The sequence below is a fragment of the Blennius ocellaris genome, assembly GCF_963422515.1.
Source record: "Blennius ocellaris genome assembly, chromosome: 21".
NCBI lineage: Eukaryota > Metazoa > Chordata > Actinopteri > Blenniiformes > Blenniidae > Blennius > Blennius ocellaris.
The window spans coordinates 2,121,239-2,141,324 of record NC_137670.1 but is presented as its reverse complement, the minus strand read 5'-3'; the positions used below and the strand labels follow the sequence as shown (position 1 = coordinate 2,141,324).

At 48.7% G+C, this 20,086-nt stretch overlaps 2 protein-coding genes across 5 annotated transcripts; both read left to right on the top strand.

Annotated features, from left to right (window-relative positions):
- Positions 1–1,268: 1,268 nt before the first annotated feature.
- map3k14b (mitogen-activated protein kinase kinase kinase 14b) lies at positions 1,269–10,959 on the top strand. Of its 2 annotated transcripts, none has more exons than XM_080517069.1 (14): positions 1,269–1,389; positions 2,209–2,523; positions 2,790–2,865; positions 2,976–3,645; positions 4,256–4,520; positions 4,598–4,726; positions 5,408–5,512; positions 6,298–6,461; positions 6,542–6,692; positions 7,815–8,351; positions 8,769–8,875; positions 8,968–9,088; positions 9,534–9,634; positions 9,823–10,959. In XM_080517069.1, exons 2-14 carry the CDS (start codon positions 2,226–2,228, stop codon positions 9,985–9,987), a joined length of 2,889 nt encoding a protein of 962 aa, XP_080373195.1. In that variant the 5' UTR covers positions 1,269–1,389; positions 2,209–2,225; the 3' UTR covers positions 9,988–10,959. The 2 variants fall into 2 exon arrangements, with proteins under 2 accessions (XP_080373195.1, XP_080373196.1); XM_080517070.1 differs by lacking the exon at positions 1,269–1,389 and adding an exon at positions 1,483–1,515.
- Positions 10,960–12,432: 1,473 nt separating this feature from the next.
- Positions 12,433–19,417, top strand: arf2b (ARF GTPase 2b). 3 transcript variants are annotated; one of them, XM_080516848.1, is made up of 5 exons: positions 12,433–12,518; positions 15,059–15,213; positions 15,726–15,836; positions 17,218–17,342; positions 17,590–19,417. In XM_080516848.1, exons 2-5 carry the CDS (start codon positions 15,066–15,068, stop codon positions 17,749–17,751), a joined length of 546 nt encoding a protein of 181 aa, XP_080372974.1. In that variant the 5' UTR covers positions 12,433–12,518; positions 15,059–15,065; the 3' UTR covers positions 17,752–19,417. The 3 variants fall into 3 exon arrangements, with proteins under 3 accessions (XP_080372974.1, XP_080372975.1, XP_080372976.1); XM_080516849.1 differs by having other exon boundaries at positions 12,464–12,584; XM_080516850.1 differs by lacking the exon at positions 12,433–12,518 and adding an exon at positions 12,707–12,836.
- The last annotated feature ends 669 nt before the right edge of the window (positions 19,418–20,086 follow it).

The window sequence follows — 20,086 nt, the reverse complement described above, 5'->3', positions numbered from 1 at the left end:
TGTTTACTCTTGTTTTGATCGGGAAGCTTCCGGAGTCGCTGCTGATTCAGTGATTCCACCAGGTGAATGGAGCCCCGACGAGCCCCCGCCCTGGATTTTCACGTCTATGTTTAGCTGCTCCACCCACCAACACCCCACCACCACCACCAGCTGCAGCGGCCCCCACCCCGAAGTGACGAGAAGCTGGGAGCAGGAACCTTCTCCATTGGAGGGACGAAGAGCCGGAAGAGTTCAGACGTTACCAGGGAGAGAGACAGACCCTCCACCCTGATGACCCTCCTCTCCCACTGGGTTTGAACTCAAGGTTTCCCTGATGGAGCTTCTCCATTGTGAGAGTAGAACCAAGACACTTTACATTAGTGAAGGTGGAGGCAGTCGCCATGCAAGGCACCAAACTCTTACATTGGGTTCTTGCTCAAGGACTTCGACAGTGATGGGTATTGAACCTGCAACATTTCGATTGGGAGGTGACCGCTCTATCCACCGATACAGTCGCTCTATCTATCAACACAGCCGCTCTATCTACCGATATATACATCCGCTCTATCTACCGATACATAGCTGCTCTATCTACCGATACATAGCTGCTCTATCTACCGATATACAGCCGCTCTATCTACCGATATACAGTCGCTCTATCTACCGATATACAGTCGCTCTATCTACCAACACAGCCGCTCTATCTACCGATATACAGCCGCTTTATATACCGATATACAGCCGCTCTATCTATGGTATATAGCCGCTCTACCTACCGATATACATCCACTCTATCTACCGATATATAGCCACTCTATCTACCGATATACAGCCGCCCTATACGATATACAGCCACTCTGTCTACCGATAGACAACCGCTCTATCTACCGATATACAGCCGCTCTGTCTACAGACACAGCTGCTCTACCGCTTCCTTGGAGACACAAAGCAGGTGGAGATGATCCAGTTAGCACGTGGGAGCTAGCAGGCTAACAATGAGATTAATCAGAGATTAACGATCATTTTGATCAGGTTATTGAACGTCCAGGCAGTTTTAACCTGCAGAGACGGTTAAAGTTTGATTTCTTCATTCTAAGAGTTGGTTTATTGGGTTTGTTGTTTTTGAAGTTCAGACAGACGAGGTGGAGGATCAGACGCAGATCCAGGAGTCACTGAGGGCATCTGCAGGGGTGTTTGGAGACTGGTGCTGGGGGGGTGGGTGTGGGGGGGGGGGCGAGGTGTGAGACCTCATACCTCACATGTGGCGGACCAATCAGAGGCCTGCGGGGGCTGAAGAGCCGGCGCGTTCCTCCGGGGGACGGAGATTTTGTCTGAGACGAGCCGGACGGAGAGCAGGAGGCTGCTGGGCGCCGGCTGGACTTCACCTGAACGTTGGAGCTGCTGCTCAAGGTAGGAGGACGTCACGCTGCACGGCCGGGCCAGGGGTCAGAGGTCACAGGTCGGGGGGGTTGGGAGGGGGGGGGGGTTGTGAGGCGCTGCTGTCAGACTGTCTGCAGAGGATCTTCAGTCGTTCAGGTGAGACGAACCGCCTGATTCCAGGTTTCAAACCAAAGGCTGGTCTTTGTGGGGGGGAGTCTATTCTATATGTGTGAGTGTGTGTGTGTGTGTGTGTGTGTGTGTGTGTGTGTGTGTGTGTGGGGAGGGGGGGGGGGGTCTGTTTTGACCCCCCAGTAGTGGCTGTCAACATGGTGAGCGGAGCCGCAGAGAGACCCTGACAGCTGGACGGCGCAGTGGAAAATACTCTGCTGGCTATTTATACTCTGCTCACCGGGACCACTGCTGGTGTCCGTTCATTCACACCGCCTACGCAAACCCACCCACCCCCACCCACCACCTTACCCCCCTCCACCCCCCCAACTGTCACCAGCACAGAGACCAGGAAGTTAAACAACAGTTTGAAAATCGCAACTCTTTGTGGGACAAACAACCATCAAATTTACTGTTTCTTTAAACGCGGTTTCTACCTCCACCTTGCATGTTGGCGCCTCCACCTGATCGATCAATCAATCAATCAATCAATCAATCAATCACTCAGTCGACATTTCAACATTGTTAATTTTGCTCCTAGAATATCGGCTCTATCCTTCGTTTGAACTTGAAGCTCTCCTATGAGATGTTTTTCCGTGTGGTTCAGTGAAATGAAACATTCAATGGTGAGTTAATCTGGTGCTAATCTGGCAGTAATCTGGCGGCTCCGTTCTCCTCCAGGCTTAATCTGCAGATCGATGCACAGCAGCGCCGACACAGAAATGGCCATTCCCAGGAGGATGAACTCCAACGCGCCCTTCATCGTCGTCACCGGAGAGTCGCGGCTCTCCTTCCTCGGTAAAGACGAAGGTCACCGCGGAGAGGAAGAGGAGGAGGAAGAGGAGGAGGAAGACGAAGACGAGGACCTGCTGGTCCAGGCCATCGGCCCCCATCTGAGCCTGGTCATGCAGCAGGGGACGGCAAAACACGTGGCGCCGGAGGGCCGAGCGGCGACCAGAGACGACCCCCGAGTCTCCATCGTGGCTCAAGCTGAGAGTGAGAAGAACCACGCTCTATAATCTGGTGTTAGAGGAGGAAGATGCTCTATAATCTGGTGTTAGAGGAGGAAGATGCTCTATAATCTGGGAGCTAGAGGAGGAACCATTACTGCTAAAGGTTAATGCTACTGTTGCCGCGCCTGTGGATCCATGCTAAGGCTAATGCTAATCCGCGTCGCTGTCAGACGACTGGGTCCAGTAAACAGCAGTTTGCAGTGACAGCGACTGTTAAGAGATCTAGCTCATTGGATCTTTCATTCACAGGAGAAGATTTCCAGGAGTTCAGTCCGTCCAACACTCAGTGTCCATGTCCCCTATCGCAGCTCGTCCTGACGCCAAGGTAAAGGTGGGGAGGGGGCGAGGGGGGGGGGGGCTCACATGGTGGAGACGGGTGGAGACCATGCTGATGTTCTAACTGCCGCGTCGTTCTGGCGGCTCGTGTTCCCGCAGGCCTCCGGGTAAAGGAACCTTCTTCCTGAGCGACACTGACGAGGACCTGGTCGGACCGACCGTCCCGCCACATCACCACCTCCAGAGGAAGCAGCGGCGGAAGGCGGGGCGGCGCCCGGCGGATGGCGAGCAGCGGCCGGTCATCAGGGGCCTGTGGGTTCAGGAGGTGGACTGGCTCAAGTCCACCGACGGAGACGCCGGCGGGTCGGTGGACATCATCCCGCCTCCTCTTCAGTTCACCGACTCCACGCCGTACGAGGAGGGCGAGGAGGGCGAGGAGTGCGTCGGGGGGTCGGAGGCCGACACGCCGTCCAGCTCCGGGGACTCGGACTGCAGCCGCGACTCCGTCCGCACTCACGACGGCCGGTCGGACTCGTCCGGTGTCGTTCGGACGCCACGTCCGTCCTCGGAGCTCACGGACGCGTCGTCTTCCCGTCCCGACTGGGATTCGGACTCCTCGGAGGGGGTGCGGGGCGTCCCGGGAGGGGACGCCCGGCGGTCCGCCACCGTCTGCACGGAGGCGTCCGACACGGCGCTGGACGAACTGAGAGGCAAAGTGACGCAGATCCCGAAGGTCTGGGCTTCGGCCGCCTTCCGAGGTTTGATCAGACGGATCCTGAACGGCTGGAAGACCAGGAACCCAAACAACGAAGGAATCCTGTTCCACCACGTAAGACTTCCGTACCGACGTTCACTCCACCTTCACTTCACTCCCGTATCGCGTTCTGGTGAGATCCAAGGAGCCTCGGTGCCGTGGAGCCACCTGGTGGCCGAGAGGAGTAAACGCAAACGGTGGCGAGAAAACTGAACAGTTAAACAGTTCGTGTTTCGTCACAATTACAAAAACTAGTTCTTCTTCTATATAAAGTCATTGTACTGAATTGACATTAAATCCCTTTTAATCAATGATTTAAAAATGTCTTTGTCTTGCAGTTGATTTGCTATACATATTACCGTATTCCCCAGACTATAAGTAACACTTTGTTTTTCGTTGTCCGATTGGTCTTGTGACGTCTGTTAAAAGTCACATGCATGTCCCAGTAAAGTGGTATTTACCAGCTGCGACCATCAGAGGTCACCGTATGACAACAGAACGCCTCAAAAATAGGTGACAGCGATTGTCCGATAGCGCCCCCTGCCAGTGCAACACTTCCACTGAAGGGTTCCACAGAATTCCGCGACAGAGTTTGCACCAAAGGTTCCGTCTACTTCCTGATTCGTTTCCTTTTTAACAGTTTTAATGTGATTTTTGTTGTTTTTTTGTTGGTGGTACGTTGAAGCGCCTGCAGCCGAGCGGCGACGCGTACCGGGAGGGCGAGCACTACAGCGTCCTGCAGCACATCCAGAACGGCTCGTACGGCGACGTCTTCTGCGTCCGCGACGAACGCTCCGGCTTCAAGTGCGCCGCCAAGAAGATCCCGGCGGCGGCGTTCAGCGGCGAGGAGGTGAGCACGTGGGGCGCCCTGGACTCCCCCGGCGTGGTGGAGCTGTTCGGCGCCGTGAGGGAGGGGCCGAACGTCGTCCTCTTCATGGAGCTGAAGCCCGGTAAACCCCACCAAGGAAGGAACCCGGCCCGAGTCTGAGGCCGCCGGATCATTAATCTGAGTTTCTGCCCTCCCCAGCCTGCCTGGCTCAGCTGCTGAAGGACGCCAGCCGCCTGCCCGAAGACCTGGCGCTGCACTACCTCCACCAGACACTGGGGGCGCTGCAGCACCTGCACCACAGGAAGGTGCTGCACCTCGACGTCAAAGGTGCTTTAATCCAGAGGATATGTCTAATCTCAGTCACAATCTACATCATCTACATCTACAATAAGAGAAAAAAAGATTTTATTTAATTTGAACTTAAAATTTAAAAAAAAGTTCATTTAGATTTAAATAAAGTTCAGATCAAATAAAAACAATCAAGAAAGAAGAATTCTGGAAAATGAATCTGATTTTTTTTAATTAAAAAAATTAATAAATTAGAAAAAAATCTGATTCATTCATTTATCTTAAAAAAATTTAAAAAAAAATATTATTATGAAGGCTGAACTTTTAATATTAAGTGGAAAAATAAAATGTAATTGAAATTCAGTTTTATTCAAAAACAGATATGAAATTCTGTTTAATGGATTTTAAGATGCACAGAAGTTAATGTCAGTGATATTAAGAGTTTTACTTTCAGAGAAACATTTGAACCAACTAAAACTTATTTAGCATTAAGAAATGATGTCGTGGAAAACAAATAAAGTTTCTATTATCATTCTATTGTAATTTGATGTAATTGGAGGATTTCCCATTTTTATTCTCCAATCGGCCAATATGAGATTTCAATTCAATGCTTTAATTTGATTATTTGGTTAAATGTTGCACTCAGATGAGCTGCTTGAGCTGTAACATGGGTTAAACTACTCCATTACTCTGTTACTCTGTTACTTTATTACTCTGCAGCGGACAACGTGCTGCTGTCTGCCGACTGCAGACACTCGTTCCTCTGCGACTTCGGTCTCGCTCAGACTTTAGACGACAGCGGACGGAGCAGCGAGGCCTTCAGGGGTGAGTCTGCCCGGATTACTCAGAGTAACTGGGAGTAACTGGGAGTAACTGGGAGTAACTGGGAGTAACTGCGGTACAGACACATTTAGGATGAACGTCGTATTCATGGTGACGCTAAAACTCAGTCATTCATGTGATTCACCAACTCATTAAAATACATCAGGAGACATGATGGAAAGACACTACAGTCCAGAAACTGTACTCAGTTACAAGTAAAAGTACTTTTCTTAAATAAGAATAGTATTAGTTACTTTTTACTGTTAGATTTTTATTTATGTTGTAATTTTTTGGGGATTTACTTCAATTTAACTTTATAAATAAGACAGTTTCGAATACTTTTCTTAAATAAGAATAGTATTCGTTACTTTTTATTGTTGGATTTTTATTTATGTTGTAATTTTTGGGGATTTACTTCAATTTAACTTTATAAATAAGACAGTTTCGAATACTTTTCTTAAATAAGAATAGTATTCGTTACTTTTTACTGTTGGATTTTTATTTATGTTGTAATTTTTGGGGATTTACTTCAATTTAACTTCATAACTAAGACAGTTTTTAATACTTTTCTTAAATAACAATAGTACTAGTTACTTTTTGCTGTTGGATTTTTATTTACATTGTAATTTTTGGGGGATTTACTTCAATTTAACTTTATAAATAAGACAGTTTCTCATGCAATATGAAGTAAATATATAAGTAATCTGTAACCATATAAACGGAGCTGAGTGAGTCTTGAGGCGTCTCAGGTGTCCCCTGACGGACGTGGACTGTGTGCTCCGGTCCAGGTCCTGGGTTCGTGGGTACAGAGACCCACATGGCCCCCGAGGTTGCCCGGGGCGACCGGCTGAGCGCCAGAGCCGACGTGTGGAGCAGCTGCTGCATGCTGCTGCACATGCTGAACGGACACCAGCCCTGGACTCGCTTCTACTGCCACCCGCTGTGCCTGCAGGTCAGCCCCGTTCACCACGCCCTCCTCCGCCCTCCAGGGGGCAGAACTCCTCCCCCTCACTCTCTCCTCTGGTCCGCCAGATCGCCAACGAGCCGCCCCCCCTCTGGGAGGTCCCGTCCAACTGCAACAACTTCACCGCCAAAGTGTTCAGAGCCGGACTCCAGAAAGACCCGGAGAGACGAGCGACGGCGGGCGAGCTCCAGAGGAAGACCACCAAGGCCCTCAGAGCAGGTCCACACATTCACCACTAGGGGGCAGCGTTATCCACCGTCACACTGAAGGAGTCCGTGAGACAGGGGGCGCCAGTCCCTCCTCACTCCTTTCCTAGCCACTTTTCCTTAAACCCATTAATGATGTCACGGGGTTAAGGGAAGGTGTTAGGAGGCTTCCTAAAGGAGTTAAGGAAAGGTGTTAGGAGGCTTCCTAAGGTGTTAGGAGGCTTCCTAAAGGAGTTCAGGAAAGGTGTTAGGAGGCTTCCTAAAGCAGTTAAGGAAAGGTGTTAGGAGGCTTCCTAAAGGAGTTAAGGAAAGGTGTTAGGAGGCTTCCTAAAGGAGTTAAGGGAAGGTGTTAGGAGGCTTCCTAAAGGAGTTAAGGGAAGGTGTTAGGAGGCTTCCTAAAGGAGTTAAAGAAAGGTGTTAGGAAGCTTCCTAAGGTGTTAGGAGGCCTCCTAAAGGAGTTAAGGAAAGGTGTTAGGAGGCTTCCTAAAGGAGTTAAGGAAAGGTGTTAGGACGCTTCCTAAAGGAGTTAAGGAAAGGTGTTAGGAGGCTTCCTATAGGAGTTAAGGGAAGGTGTTAGGAGGCTTCCTAAAGGAGTTAAGGGAAGGTGTTAGGAGGCTTCCTATAGGAGTTAAGGGAAGGTGTTAGGAGGCTTCTTAAAGGAGTTAAGGAAAGGTGTTAGGAGGCTTCCTAAAGGAGTTAAGGAAAGGTGTTAGGAGGCTTCCTAAAGGAGTTAAGGAAAGTGTTAGGAGGCTTCCTAAAGGAGTTAAGGAAAGGTGTTAGGAGGCTTCCTATAGGAGTTAAGGGAAGGTGTTAGGAGGCTTCTTAAAGGAGTTAAGGAAAGGTGTTAGGAGGCTTCCTAAAGGAGTTAAGGAAAGGTGTTAGGAGGCTTCCTAAAGGAGTTAAGGAAAGTATTAGGAGGCTTCCTAAAGGAGTTAAGGAAGGTGTTAGGAGGCTTCCTAAAGGAGTTAAGATATTAATATTATTAGTATTAGTACTAGTTTTAGTACCAGAGAAAGGAGACGGCGTGTTAATGTAAATACCACTGGACCCAGGACGGAGCCCAGAGGAGCTCCGCTGCAGTTCTTCGGTCCTGTTGTGGCTCTTCTTCCTTTGACCTTCCGTCTTTCCTCCACAGTTGGAGGTTTGAGTCTCGGCTCCGTCGGCGCCGCCTGCGAGACGCTGCGTCGCATCCGGTCCCAGAACGAAGACGCCCCTGGTTCTTTGACCCCCGTCCACCCAAACGTAGCGTCCCCTGCCGCCTCGGCGCCGGCCATGAACTGGGTGAGTCCCTGGAGGACCACCGCGGTGGACGAGGACTCGGACCCGGAGACCGACGACGTGACGGGGGACTGCGACTCGGAGCCCAAATCTCTGAGGGACGAGTTCACCGCAGAAGACTGGGCGAGCGGGTCGGACTCGGAGGTGGACATCTACAAGGGGGAGGAGGAGGAGGAGTGGCTGGAGACTGAGCGGGACTACGAGGGGGACTGGGAGGAGGAAGGGGAGGACGAGGACGAGGACGGGGACGAAGACTGGGACGAAGACTGGGACTCGTTGGAGTCCACAGAGTATCTCCGAGCTCTCCGGGGACTTTTCCCTCTCCTGAACAAAGGCCAGCTGGTGACGGAGGCGTCGTGGGGATCGGAGGAGGAGCTGGAGGGGCTTCGAGACGGTGAGACGGACAAACGGCACGAGAATGTCCACCATCGAGTTTCAGTTCAAATCTGCAAGAAATCCAGTGTGACTCATTTCAACTTGATCAACATTAAGACAACTATAGCAAATTATTTCTTCTTTTGGATCCAGTTAATGCACAAACATCGAGACGTTACTGATTTTATGCTGTTATATCGTGTAAATCTTTCACTTTGAAACAGATCGTCTGTAAAGTTTGTGATTTTCACTCGTCTCTAACTTTTTAAATGGAATGACGTGTTTTTAGATTCACCTGCACTGAAAATTCTGTTCATTTGGTAAACAGGAGTTTGTTGAAACGGTAACAGATTTTTGGGTTCATGCTAATGCTATAGCTAACAGTGAACAGCAGCTGAGCTACGCCTGCTAACAGTATTGACCGTCCCCCCATCAGATGTAGCTCTGGGCACCGCGATGCAGACCCCGTCCCCCGAGCCTCGAGACGACCCCCCGTCCTGTTTCAGCTGCTCGGGGTCGTCCCAGCTGGACGCGTCGGAGACGGTGAGACCGAGCGACGGCGGCGCCGTGACGCCGGTTATCATCATCAACAAAAAAAAAACAAACGACCAAAGGTCTTCTGCTGCTGCTTTCAGGACTCGGACCGATCCTCCGACGACCTGAGCTCCGGCGTCTTCTCCTCCTGCAACAGCCAGACAGATTCACGCCTGGAGTGGACGGCTTCGGCCAATCAGACGTCTTCGTACCGCGTCGAGGGTGAGGGGAACAGAAACAGCTGATTGACCACAATCGCACAGATTCTCAGTTTAACGTTCCAACGCTGTGGATTATAAATGTCATCTAATGAGCAGGATTTACACGTATGTATATTTTGATGTAAGTAAGTCTCATGACCGCCAAACAACAACAACAAAAATGTGTCACTTATACTCTGGGAAATACGGTAATGTTGAAATTCCTTATTTAACTTGAAAACTATCAACTTGTTCCATTTCTGTCGAAAGACTTGAATCGAATATAGAATAGTTTTTAGGATTTATTCATACCTGCTCACACTAAAACAAACTAAAATATTTGAATTTATATTTATATATATAAATATATTTATTTATTTATATTTCATTGATACGTTATTCTGGTATTTATCAGTTCTGCCATCTCAACGACAAACGATGCATTTTGATATCTGTGACGTTTGCAGGCGTTGACATCTGGATCGAGAACGTTCAGGGCGAGTGTCTGAGGATCCGCGAGCGGCGGCGGGTCAAAGTGGGACACGTCGCCATCGGAATCAGCGACCAGGTGGGAAACCCGGCGTCGCCTCGAGACGGTTTCTGTGGGGCTGCTGTGTGATTGATCGCATCGTGAAGTCGCTCCCTTAGAAAACGCGGAAATGAAAGAGCGAAACGTGCGAGAGGTGCTCTGGGTCGTCTTGTCTGATCGAAGCAGCGGCGAGGCGGAACGTTGACTCTGACCCCGTTCCCTCTCAGGTCTCGGGGAAGGCCTTCACGCTGGAGACCCTGGACAGGAAGCCGGTGGCCTTGGAGCAGGAGATCAAGCAGTCGGGCTTGTGGCTCCGCTGCGTTCCCGCTCCAGACCGATGTCAGCGCTGGAGGTGGAGAGTCCAGGACGGCAAGCTGGAGCGACGAGACTGAGGCCGGACCTTCCTCCATCGGGCGATCCCGATGGAGGGTCGTCAAACCGTCTCCCCCGAGCGGAACCCAACGACGCAGCAGCGCCTCCATCTGCAGGAACGGGACCTGAGCGGCGCGCTACGATGTGCTGGTCTACACATCCAACTTCTGCCTAATTATTCCAACTGCGGGAGGGAATAACGTTTGTCTGCCCGCCGACGAGCGAAGCTTCTTTAACATCGACCAGGACTTCAGTGTGGTTCAGATGAGGAACCGTCTCCGCAAAGCAACAAGAACACGAAATAAGCTGAACGACCGAGAAAATCATGAATAAATAATAGTTTTTAATTGCAACCGAGTGCCTCGTGTTCCGGACTTTAAATTGCACCGTTTTTACTCGCTTGGCTGGTCATGTGACTTATATTGAGAATATCACATACCATCATAGACCACTAGGTGTCACTGTATGGCAGCAGAATGTTGCTACAGTCCCACATAAACACTCCGTCACGACTGTATGTGACCAACGCCAAAGATCTGGAGAAAAGAAACTGTTTCCCGGATGAAGCTGAGGAACCGATTCTCAGAAGGTTCTGGAACAGCGGCTGGACCCGAATCATCTACACTTACATCTGGATGTGAACAAACGAGTGTCGTTTTCACATCTGGATGTTTTCTTCCTCTTCACGACGTATTTTCTGACCGGTGTGACTTATAGTCGGCCTAAAGTCAAATTCACACCGTTTGTCCAACTCTAAAAGAAGTCATTTTCGTTTAGATTCCACATTTCCTTTAGTTTTTTTTTTTAATCAAACGTCTCGTTCTGATCTGTGTGCTGGCTTTACTTTGACAGTAAAACTTGTTATAAAGTCTGTGAAACCGACTAATGTGAGACAGTTCTGATGGTTTTGCATTAAATTCTTTTGTGTCATGTCAATTTTTACTGAACTAAGAAGTTGGAAGGTTTTGTGTTTTAATAAAAATCAATACTTGGCTGTTTGTCACATTTTAGAAAAAGAATATTACAGATGTTAAGAAACTGCAAACTGTCCACGATTTGGTGTCTTTGTTCTATTCCCTCAAGGCCCTGAAAATGACGGATGTTGGTCAATATCACTGACAATATGCTCTTATTTTGATGACAACATGCGCGAGTCTTATTAGAGAGCAACTGAACCGTTAACTTCACGGTATTGTGCCAAGCATTGCTCAACAATAGGTATCACTCCACCCACAATGTGCGAGACGGGAATTTACCTGCAGGCGTGGCTCACAAAAATAGATCACAGGCTCCGTTATTAAGAAATAATCCCTCAGCGAGCATTTAATTGCGCCACAGAGAATGGGTGGAGCATGAAATATTCAAGACATTCATTTGGAAGGAAAGAGTGTGTTTCAAACTCCGAAACGTTGGAGGCGAGTGTTTTTTTTTGTCTTGAGATCGAGACGGCGGCCTTTCTGACCTCCCCGCTGACACTTTTCCCGTGGCGCTCTGCCGCGTGAGGAATGTGACACGAACAGCTCCTCCTATTGTCAACACAATAATTCTTGAATAAACACATCAGCTCAGCGGCTCAGAAAACCAGCGAGCAACTCCTGCTAACTGCCAAACGGCTGTTTGTCATTCGTGGACTCTCAACACGAGAAAAAAAAAAAAGGGTCCACGAATAGACGACACGGGCTGTCGGAATAGTTGGTATAATGCAGGAAATGTACAAATGGTGAATGGGCTTCACTTAGAGAGCGTCTTTCTTCATCACACTCACCCATTCACACACATTCATGTCCCACTGGAGCCACGCAAGGCACTGTGACTCAAATGGGAGCAGTTTGGGGTTCAGTGTCTTGCCCAAGGACTCTTCTGCGTGCAGATCGACAGGCAAACTTAGGAATTGAACCTACAACATTCCAATTGAGAGACCGCTCGACCAACCAACCAAGCTTGGGACAGGTCACATGAACCTTCATAAAACACTTTGAAGAAGCTCGAGCAGACCTGACAAACTGCTCATTGCTTTTAATTTGAATCAACCTGCTTCCGGACACGTTTCAGAAGTTGTGTCTGCCGGTTTTAATCAGTTTTTGTCCTTTAGCTGCACTCTGTGACTTTGCAGGTGTGAACATTCGAGGGCCATCCTCTCCTCTGGGCCCCTGAGGAAACACCCTGGAGTCACCAGAGGTCGCCTGGGCAGTGAGAGGAAAGATTTGGTAGATATCAGGAACACTGTGGTTCATAATCCTCTGAAGGAGAAACGAGCAAACTTTCCTCTCTCCACTTCCTCGACATTTTGTTCCCGGTGCACGGGGCCCTGCAGCGGCTGCCCTGATTGGACGAGAGGCGCACGGAGGCGGGCTCAAAGTCAAACCATGCGCGCTGTGGTTGGACGACAGACTCCAGGAGGCGGGCCTTCAGTCACACCACGCGCTCTGTGATTGGCCGCGGGGCGGTAGTGGAAGCGTTCCGTACGCCGGTGTCTCCCTGGTTGCGCAAGACGCCATTTTGGAGCGGCAGTGAGAGATAACGGAAAGATCGAGAAGCCGTCTTAAAAGAGGTAAAACACGACGAGAAACCGCCTCGACCGCCGCTCTCCACCGGGTAACGTCCACAGGGCTTCGAGGTTAGTCTCCCGGTGAGAATCGCCCGGGTTATTCGGCGTTTAATGTGACGTCACGGTGTTCTATCCGTTACTGTGACGCGGCATTTAGCTAACGGATGTCAGCGACGGCGAGCAGCCTTCCCCCGGTTCCGCGGCGGAGCCGAACCGGGAGAGAACCGGGCCGAACGGCTCGACGGCCGCTGGCTCGACCGCGCGCCGTCGTACGCGGCGCAGGACCGGGCCCGCAGGCGGGAAGAGGCCCCGCGGAGTGGGGTAGGAGCTCGCTGGAGGCTAACCGCTAGAAGGCTAACCAGCTAGCCGCCCTTAGGGCATATAATTTGAAGCCTCCTAACCTCGCTGCCCCGGAAACCGGGCGGAACCGGGGCTTTGAAAGCCCAAGTCACGCCGACACTCCCCCGGCCGTCACCGTCCGCCGCCTGTCCGGGTTATGCGTGCTCGTGACGGCTCGCTTCACCCCGCCGCGGAGCGCAGCCCCCCCGGCCGGACCAGGCCTGTTTTATCGGCTGATCGGTTCACTTCATCCGGTTAACCGAGGCCTCCGCTCACACCGGTTTATCGCTCATTTCACCGGGAGAATCGCCTCTTCGGAGGCCGTGAAGCGAACACGTTTATCGCGCAGGCGATGCGCTGGGTTGAAGTGGAAGGTCCGGGCCGCCTGGTAAAGGTGTCGCCCTCACCTGAAAGCGTTTGTTCTCCCTGCAGGAGAGTAAACATCCCACCGGGGTCCTCCTGCTTGTTCAGCCCTCCCGGAGCACACCGGCTTATCCAGCCCGCACTCGTTTAACAAACCTGTTTATTCAACCCATTAATTTAGCAGAATGTTCAATATTTGAGCGATGATGGAGTCGTTATTTGCGCAGAGATCCTTCTAACCCTTAACATCGGACATATTTACCTGGAAATGGTGAATTTGAGTCTGGTTTTAAATGCTTTCCACCGCAGAGTTGATATATTTGGTATTATTTTAAGTATATAAATCCCATAGAGACAGAAAGTCAAATAATCTATTATAAGGGGGGCTAATTAATATTAATTAGAGCCACTTTAAAAAAAAGTGTCACACCTTAAGGTTGTGTTTCAACAATTATCCATTTGATATGCATGTTATCCTATAAAGTGTTTTTATTCCTTTATTAAGTTTTGAGTGACACTGGATATATATATTTTACAGGGGTCAGCCTTGAACATATAGTTTTTATGGCCCATCTTGCTTCAACAGGAATCAAACCGTGTCTTGTTGTGTTGGTGGCTGATGTGCGGTGCTCAGGTGAGGCAGGAGGACAGGTGATCTGACCAGGATGTTACCTGTCCTTTGTCCAGTGGCAGCTGGGATCGGCTCCAGCGTTTCACCTTCTATTGGCTCAAGGGCGGTTGAACATGTACATGCTGCTCTGCTCTGCCTTAATAGTAAATCTGTGTCACTTGACAGGATTCATTCATTCCTTAAACGTGAAATTTAAGCACTTTGTCAGTTGTGGTGTGTGAAAACATCACGCAGTTTGTAAAGATGATGCTATTTAACTCCAGACTTGCACTTTGAATCGACGCATTTTGTTTAATCCCGCCGTAGTTTCCCTCGTGCTGATTCCTGTAACCTGATATCCGGTTGCGTCTCTTGTCCTGGACCAGTTTCTACTGGTTTACTTGTTTCCTGTTTCCTCTCCCTTCCAGGTGGACCCTGCACCTGTTCTCTCACTTTTCTCTCCTCAACACCAAACCTTTCATCTCTCAAACAGTCAAATTATTCCCTTTGAATTCTCTCTCGGCAGTTCGTTGTGAATAAAGTGGAAAAATACTGTGTTTCTGATTTGGGACACAAACTGTCGTATGTAGAAAAAGATCCAGATTCACTGTTACTCACTTCCTAAAAAACAAAGTTTGCGGCAGTTGTTTTTTTTTACCCTCATTTTGCCAAGCAGCTGTTAAAAGCAACGTCGGTGAGGCTTTATTTACATCATTTCTCTGTGAATCTTGCAGATGTTGAGACTTTTAAATGGTGAAAATGTCAACTATTCCTTCTAAAAACGTACAGAGCAACAGAAGATGCTAAAACATACAAAGTTCTGGCTCATTCCGTTTTTTTCTTGCGCAAATACAAACTCCCGCGTCTCAGCTGTGAGCTTCATCTATGATTTAAATCCTCTAAAGGTCCAGTATGGATAATGTGGATCATTTTCAGCTCGGCGTCAATGTCCTTAATTAAATTGGTCTGTAAAACCAAACACCGGCGCTCCATCAATAATCAATCACTTGATTGTTCTCACTGGAAACTGAATCGTTCTTTGCAAATTGTGGAGATATATTTTTATTTTTGTGTCTTTGAAATTCCTCCCTTTTTGTTTTGGCCTTCAACCCACAGCTAACGAGTCTTCATAATTGAAGCAGAAAGTCTTCAGACTCAGGTTGACGATTGTTCCCGTCTTTGTCTTCTTGTTGTGAAAGACTCTCAAACGTCCGTCTCGCTGCCTCCACAGCTTCACCATGGGGAATATATTCGCAAACTTATTCAAAGGCCTGTTCGGCAAGAAGGAGATGAGGATTCTCATGGTCGGGCTGGACGCCGCCGGAAAAACAACGATCCTATATAAACTGAAGCTCGGAGAGATCGTCACCACCATTCCCACCATCGGTACGGATCCACACTCCAACCTGCTTCAAACATTTAATGTTCGTCCAAAAGGCATATCGAACATATTTTAGCATTGGAAGTGAAGAGTCTTAACAAATCTTAACAGAAGACTTCTAATGCTGAAATTTCAAGAATTCAATTGATCCCCACTTCAGTTTAAATGGGGATTTCTATGGCTGAAATGACTATTGGAAACCTTTCAGTTCGTGTTGAGATGCTTTATAAAGGTTTTGTTTGACACGTTCACACAGTGAATTAGTGGATTAATTCTTTCTCTCCCTCCTGCAGAGGAAAACTCAGTGTCTTTCTCTGGTTTTCCTCTTCGTTTTAAGCATCTCGCACCAAAATCTCCAAACCGTTTATCCACGATGCGCAACTTCATTACAGGCGACAACCGTCTATATTAATGTGTGACAACAGTTTACATAAGCTTGTGTTCAGTGTTGAAATGTTCCTTCTCCGTCCCGCAGCCTTGTTTCTTGTCAGTAACTCGTCTCTGCTGCTCTTTGCAGGTTTTAACGTTGAGACTGTAGAGTACAAGAACATCAGCTTCACAGTGTGGGACGTGGGCGGTCAGGACAAAATCAGGCCGCTGTGGCGCCACTACTTCCAGAACACTCAAGGTGAGACTTTTATCATCATCATCATCATCGGTGCGGGGGGCTCCCGGTGGCCTGTAGGTGGCGTCGCCGAGACGCAAACGGACGATCCGGTGACTCACCGAGTGAGATCAGTACCTGGAGGAAGTTCAGGTTAAATGATTCTTTGTGTTTCCCGCCCGGCTCAGCGGCACTAAGTCACCGCTCGTCCCTCAGACCTGCTGCTTCAAGACTGAGCGTCTTCAGTTAACTAAAACCCGTGTGGCTTCACAGAGTGACTTGATCTCCACAAGGCTTGAAAAGCATTCACTATATTTCATTTACTTTTTTCTCAGGCGACAATAACGGTTATTTAGTTTGACTGGATATTGAAGATCATCAGCAAACATCAAAGATGTCATCACATGTTGACTGAAGGAGGCTTGTTGAGAAGTGATTTATTTTGCAGCGCAGTGACGAGCTTCAGTTACAGTTAGAACCACCTCCAGGTTTTAGTTACTTTACTAACAGGTTCTTTTACTATATTTACTATTATGTCTGGATCCAGCAGGTTCAGATTGCAGAGTTTTCTCTCACACGTGTTTAGTTCGTTGTCGCCAGACGGATCCTCGCGCTTCCTTCTCGTCAAACTGTCCGCCTGCGTGTCGCATAAAGACGCGGCAGCGGCTTCCAAGCCGGGTCACGTGACCTCGCCGGCAGACACTCAAACATCCTGTTTGCTCCTCCAGCCGAAGGCCACAAGGAAACGTCTCCAGTCTGGATCGCTCACTCATTTCGCTTCACGTTTCAAGTTTCAAGCTGCGGCGACGTGTCTTGATGTCTCGCATGTTTAATTTACCGCCGTGACGACGAGACGCCGCCGCAGATCACTGCTGCTGCTTTTCATTCACTTCAGCAGTTTGAGCCACAATCTATCAAATTAAATCGGGATTTCCGCTTTATTTGATTGACACTGCTCGTTTTAATACACCAAACATTTAGTTGACTTTAAATCTTTATATCTGCATTAACACACAACCCTTCTCTTAATGTTTGTGGGGATTAATAGTTTAATTCAGCTGCTGTTCCTCCTCTGTGTTTCGTTAGAATAAGAATCGTAACACCGAGACGTTAAACTTTGAGGCAGCAGATCAGCATGAGGGAACATTTTTAAACATTTCACTGATAATTTAAAATACAGTTGTGCTCCATCAGGGTTGTTTTCTTCAGACTTCAGAGATTCAGTTTATTTAAAATAACCAATAATGGGACTATTTCTGGCTTTTAAATGGAGAACGAAGTTAATTATGTGACGTTGCTTCCTTGTTTTTCTGTGATCAGACCTGCGACTTCCGGGTTTGACTCCTGATTTAAAGGAAGCAGAGTAACTGAGTGTGTGTGTGCGTGCGTGTGTGTGTTTGCGCAGGGCTCATCTTCGTGGTGGACAGTAACGACAGAGAGCGAGTGAACGAGGCGAGGGAGGAGCTGGCCAGAATGCTCGCCGAGGACGAGCTCAGAGACGCCGTGCTGCTCGTCTTCGCAAATAAACAGGTGAGTCTTGACGGAGACGCACGTTGCCGTGGAAACGGAGTGTCGCGCACAGTAAAACCTGCACCCGGATGCAAATTAATCACCGTTTTTTTCCCCGGAGGTTTTATGAATATTTAAAAAAGATTCGGCTGCAGAAGCGCCACCGTCGGGATTGTTTTAACTGTTCTGTAAAGACGTTTCTCCGTAAAACGCTGACGCCTGCTGGCGACAGTTTGAGATTTAAGTTTGAGATTCTCCTTCCCCCCAGGATCTCCCCAACGCCATGAACGCGGCAGAGATCACAGACAAGCTGGGTCTGCACGCCCTGCGCCAGCGCAGCTGGTACATCCAGGCCACCTGCGCCACCAGCGGCGACGGCTTGTACGAAGGCCTCGACTGGCTCTCCAACCAGCTGAAGAACCAGAAATGATCCATTCCACCACTTTTCTTTACTTTTTGTTTCGTTGGTTGTTTTGTTTTTTTGTTTTTTCCTTTTGTTTTTTTTTTTTTTTTTCTTCTTTTTGTTTCTCTCTGTTTCAACACAGCGGCAGCACCGGACCCAGCAGGCCCCTGCGCTCCATCTCACCCTCTTCTCTCATTCCTCCTGCCCTCCTCCTCCTCCCTCCCTCCCTCCCCTCCTCCCTCAGTACTCTGGGGGCTCTCGCCTGTGCTGCTTGTGGGTGTGCGTGTGTGTGTGTGTGTATTCAGTGAGTGTGTGTGGGTGTGACGGCGTCTCTCGTGTGTGTGCTGGCTGGGATTGGGAGTGACCCTGGCGTGCCTTTTACACACCTCCTGTGGAATCAGCAGTCTGGATTTCAAGCCCCAAACTCAGCCCCCCCCCCCCACCCCCACACTCAGTCCTGCACGCCCCCCCCCCCCCCCTCCAGAGGAAGCATGGTTTTCATAAGGCAAAGAAAGAGCCAGGGTGCCCCCCCCCCCCCCTTCCCCTCCCCTGTAGTAGTAGTCGTACACAGTAATTAGGATTATATCCCCCCCCCCGCACCCCCCGCTGTAGACTAGACGCTCGTTTTAACCTCTGTTTTTCATCTCCAACCTCAAACCTCCAGTAAGAGATTCAGTAAATTGCATCTTAACCTGTATCAGGTCGACGCAACTCAAAAAAACAAAAAAACAAAAAAAAAAAGACAAAGCAAAACCAGGAGAAATAAAATGCGTAGACGATTCGCCATCCTCGGTCATTCTGGTGTCATCTGAAAATCATGCTGTTTGTTTATTATATTATTATTATTATTATTATTAATATTATTGGAATATAACAGATTCTTCTTAGCGATGGTTTCTCCAGTGAACACTACCTTTCTCCTTCCGCTTACTACTCCTTCAATTCTTCCCCCTCTTCTTCCTCTTCCTCCACTTCCTCCTCCGTGTCTTCTTCCTCCTCCTCCTCTTCCTCCTCCACCCTGCCAGACCGTGAAGCACAACAATCTGAGAACCAATCAAATTCCTCCTCCTGTCAGAGTGCAGCTCTGCTCCTTCCAGAAGTTTCAGTAAATTAGATTGTGGAGGCGACTCCCTCTTGGTGTCCCTCCCCCTCACCCACCCCTCCCAAAATCCCCCCCCCCCCCCCCCCCCCCCCGCTTCACGTGTTCATTCCTTCAGATGCTCCCACTTTGTTTTCTGTAACTAGTTTCTAGCGTTTCTATTTGTACTGTGACTGCTGAACCAAATGCATCCGAGCAGTGAGACAAATCCTCTACATGGAAGGAAAAGTAGGTCTTTATTTTCTCCTCACCAACGGTTGACAGTCCCGACTCGTGACGCGTTCCACCCGTCTCGTTCTCTTTCTGGTTGGGACGAAGGATTGGCACCAAAAGAATAAGAAAAAGAAAAGAAAAGCGAGAAAACCTGAAGGCTCTTTAAAGGTGAGCAGTCGGTCCAGACGTGCAGGGGGATAAATCAAACCACCGTCTGGGTGTGTCCCGGCTCCTGTGGGAGGGCGGGCGTCCTCGGCGGGGGCCGCCACGGGGCTTCAAGCCGGCACTTCCGTCAAGGATGATTGTAAATCTGTACGTTCCCCTGTAAACTGTTTCTGTGGGGAGTTCCTCAACACATTAATAAACATGATTTGATCCAAACGCCGCAGCTCGTCTCTTCAACTGCACGCCGACTTTGACTTCTACACTTTTATTGTTGGTATCGCTGGCCTGTAGTACGATAGTATTCAAAATCAACATCTGTGGTATTTTGACCATTGACATCAAAAATGCGCCTTTAAGACATTTGAAGAAGAAAAAAACCCTCAAAAAGCAACATTTTCTCTTTAAACATGTTTGATGGAGCTTTTTCTGACAATGTAAATAAGAAAAGTCAAATAAGTTGGTTTGACACAGCAGCTTTCATGTTTCCTGGTTCATTGAATCAGTCTGTAAATATGTAACTGGCACTGAGCTGATGATCTCACCACACACACACATAGAAAAACAAGTTTGTCCTGTCGTTGCAGGTTTTCGCCTGTAGACGGAGACATCCTCTGCCAGAGCTCCATGTTTACTCGGTTTAACTGGTTCATTCGTGTCATAAACGGTCTCAGAGAAGAAACAACTGTAAGATGAACCTTCCTTGAAAGGGAATATGAATAGATGTTTATATATTTCAAACTGTCAACACGTCCAGACGTGGGAACCTCACTGAGTTCATGTGATAAAAGAAGTAAAGGCTAAAAAGCTACATGAAATATCCAAATATATATATCAGCTCATTGATATATGAAAGGGATAATAATCCTCCCAGACTTGAAAAAGACG

Bases quoted from the DNA above. Each gene is read 5' to 3' on its own strand.
- map3k14b (XM_080517069.1), top strand. From the start codon at position 2,226: ATGCACAGCAGCGCCGACACAGAAATGGCCATTCCCAGGAGGATGAAC. The intron at 8,876-8,967 runs GTGAGACCGAGC...TGCTGCTTTCAG, and splicing joins AGCTGGACGCGTCGGAGACG to GACTCGGACCGATCCTCCGA. The intron at 9,635-9,822 runs GTGGGAAACCCG...GTTCCCTCTCAG, and splicing joins CCATCGGAATCAGCGACCAG to GTCTCGGGGAAGGCCTTCAC.
- arf2b (XM_080516848.1), top strand. From the start codon at position 15,066: ATGGGGAATATATTCGCAAACTTATTCAAAGGCCTGTTCGGCAAGAAG. The intron at 15,214-15,725 runs GTACGGATCCAC...TGCTCTTTGCAG, and splicing joins CACCACCATTCCCACCATCG to GTTTTAACGTTGAGACTGTA. The intron at 17,343-17,589 runs GTGAGTCTTGAC...CCTTCCCCCCAG, and splicing joins TCGTCTTCGCAAATAAACAG to GATCTCCCCAACGCCATGAA.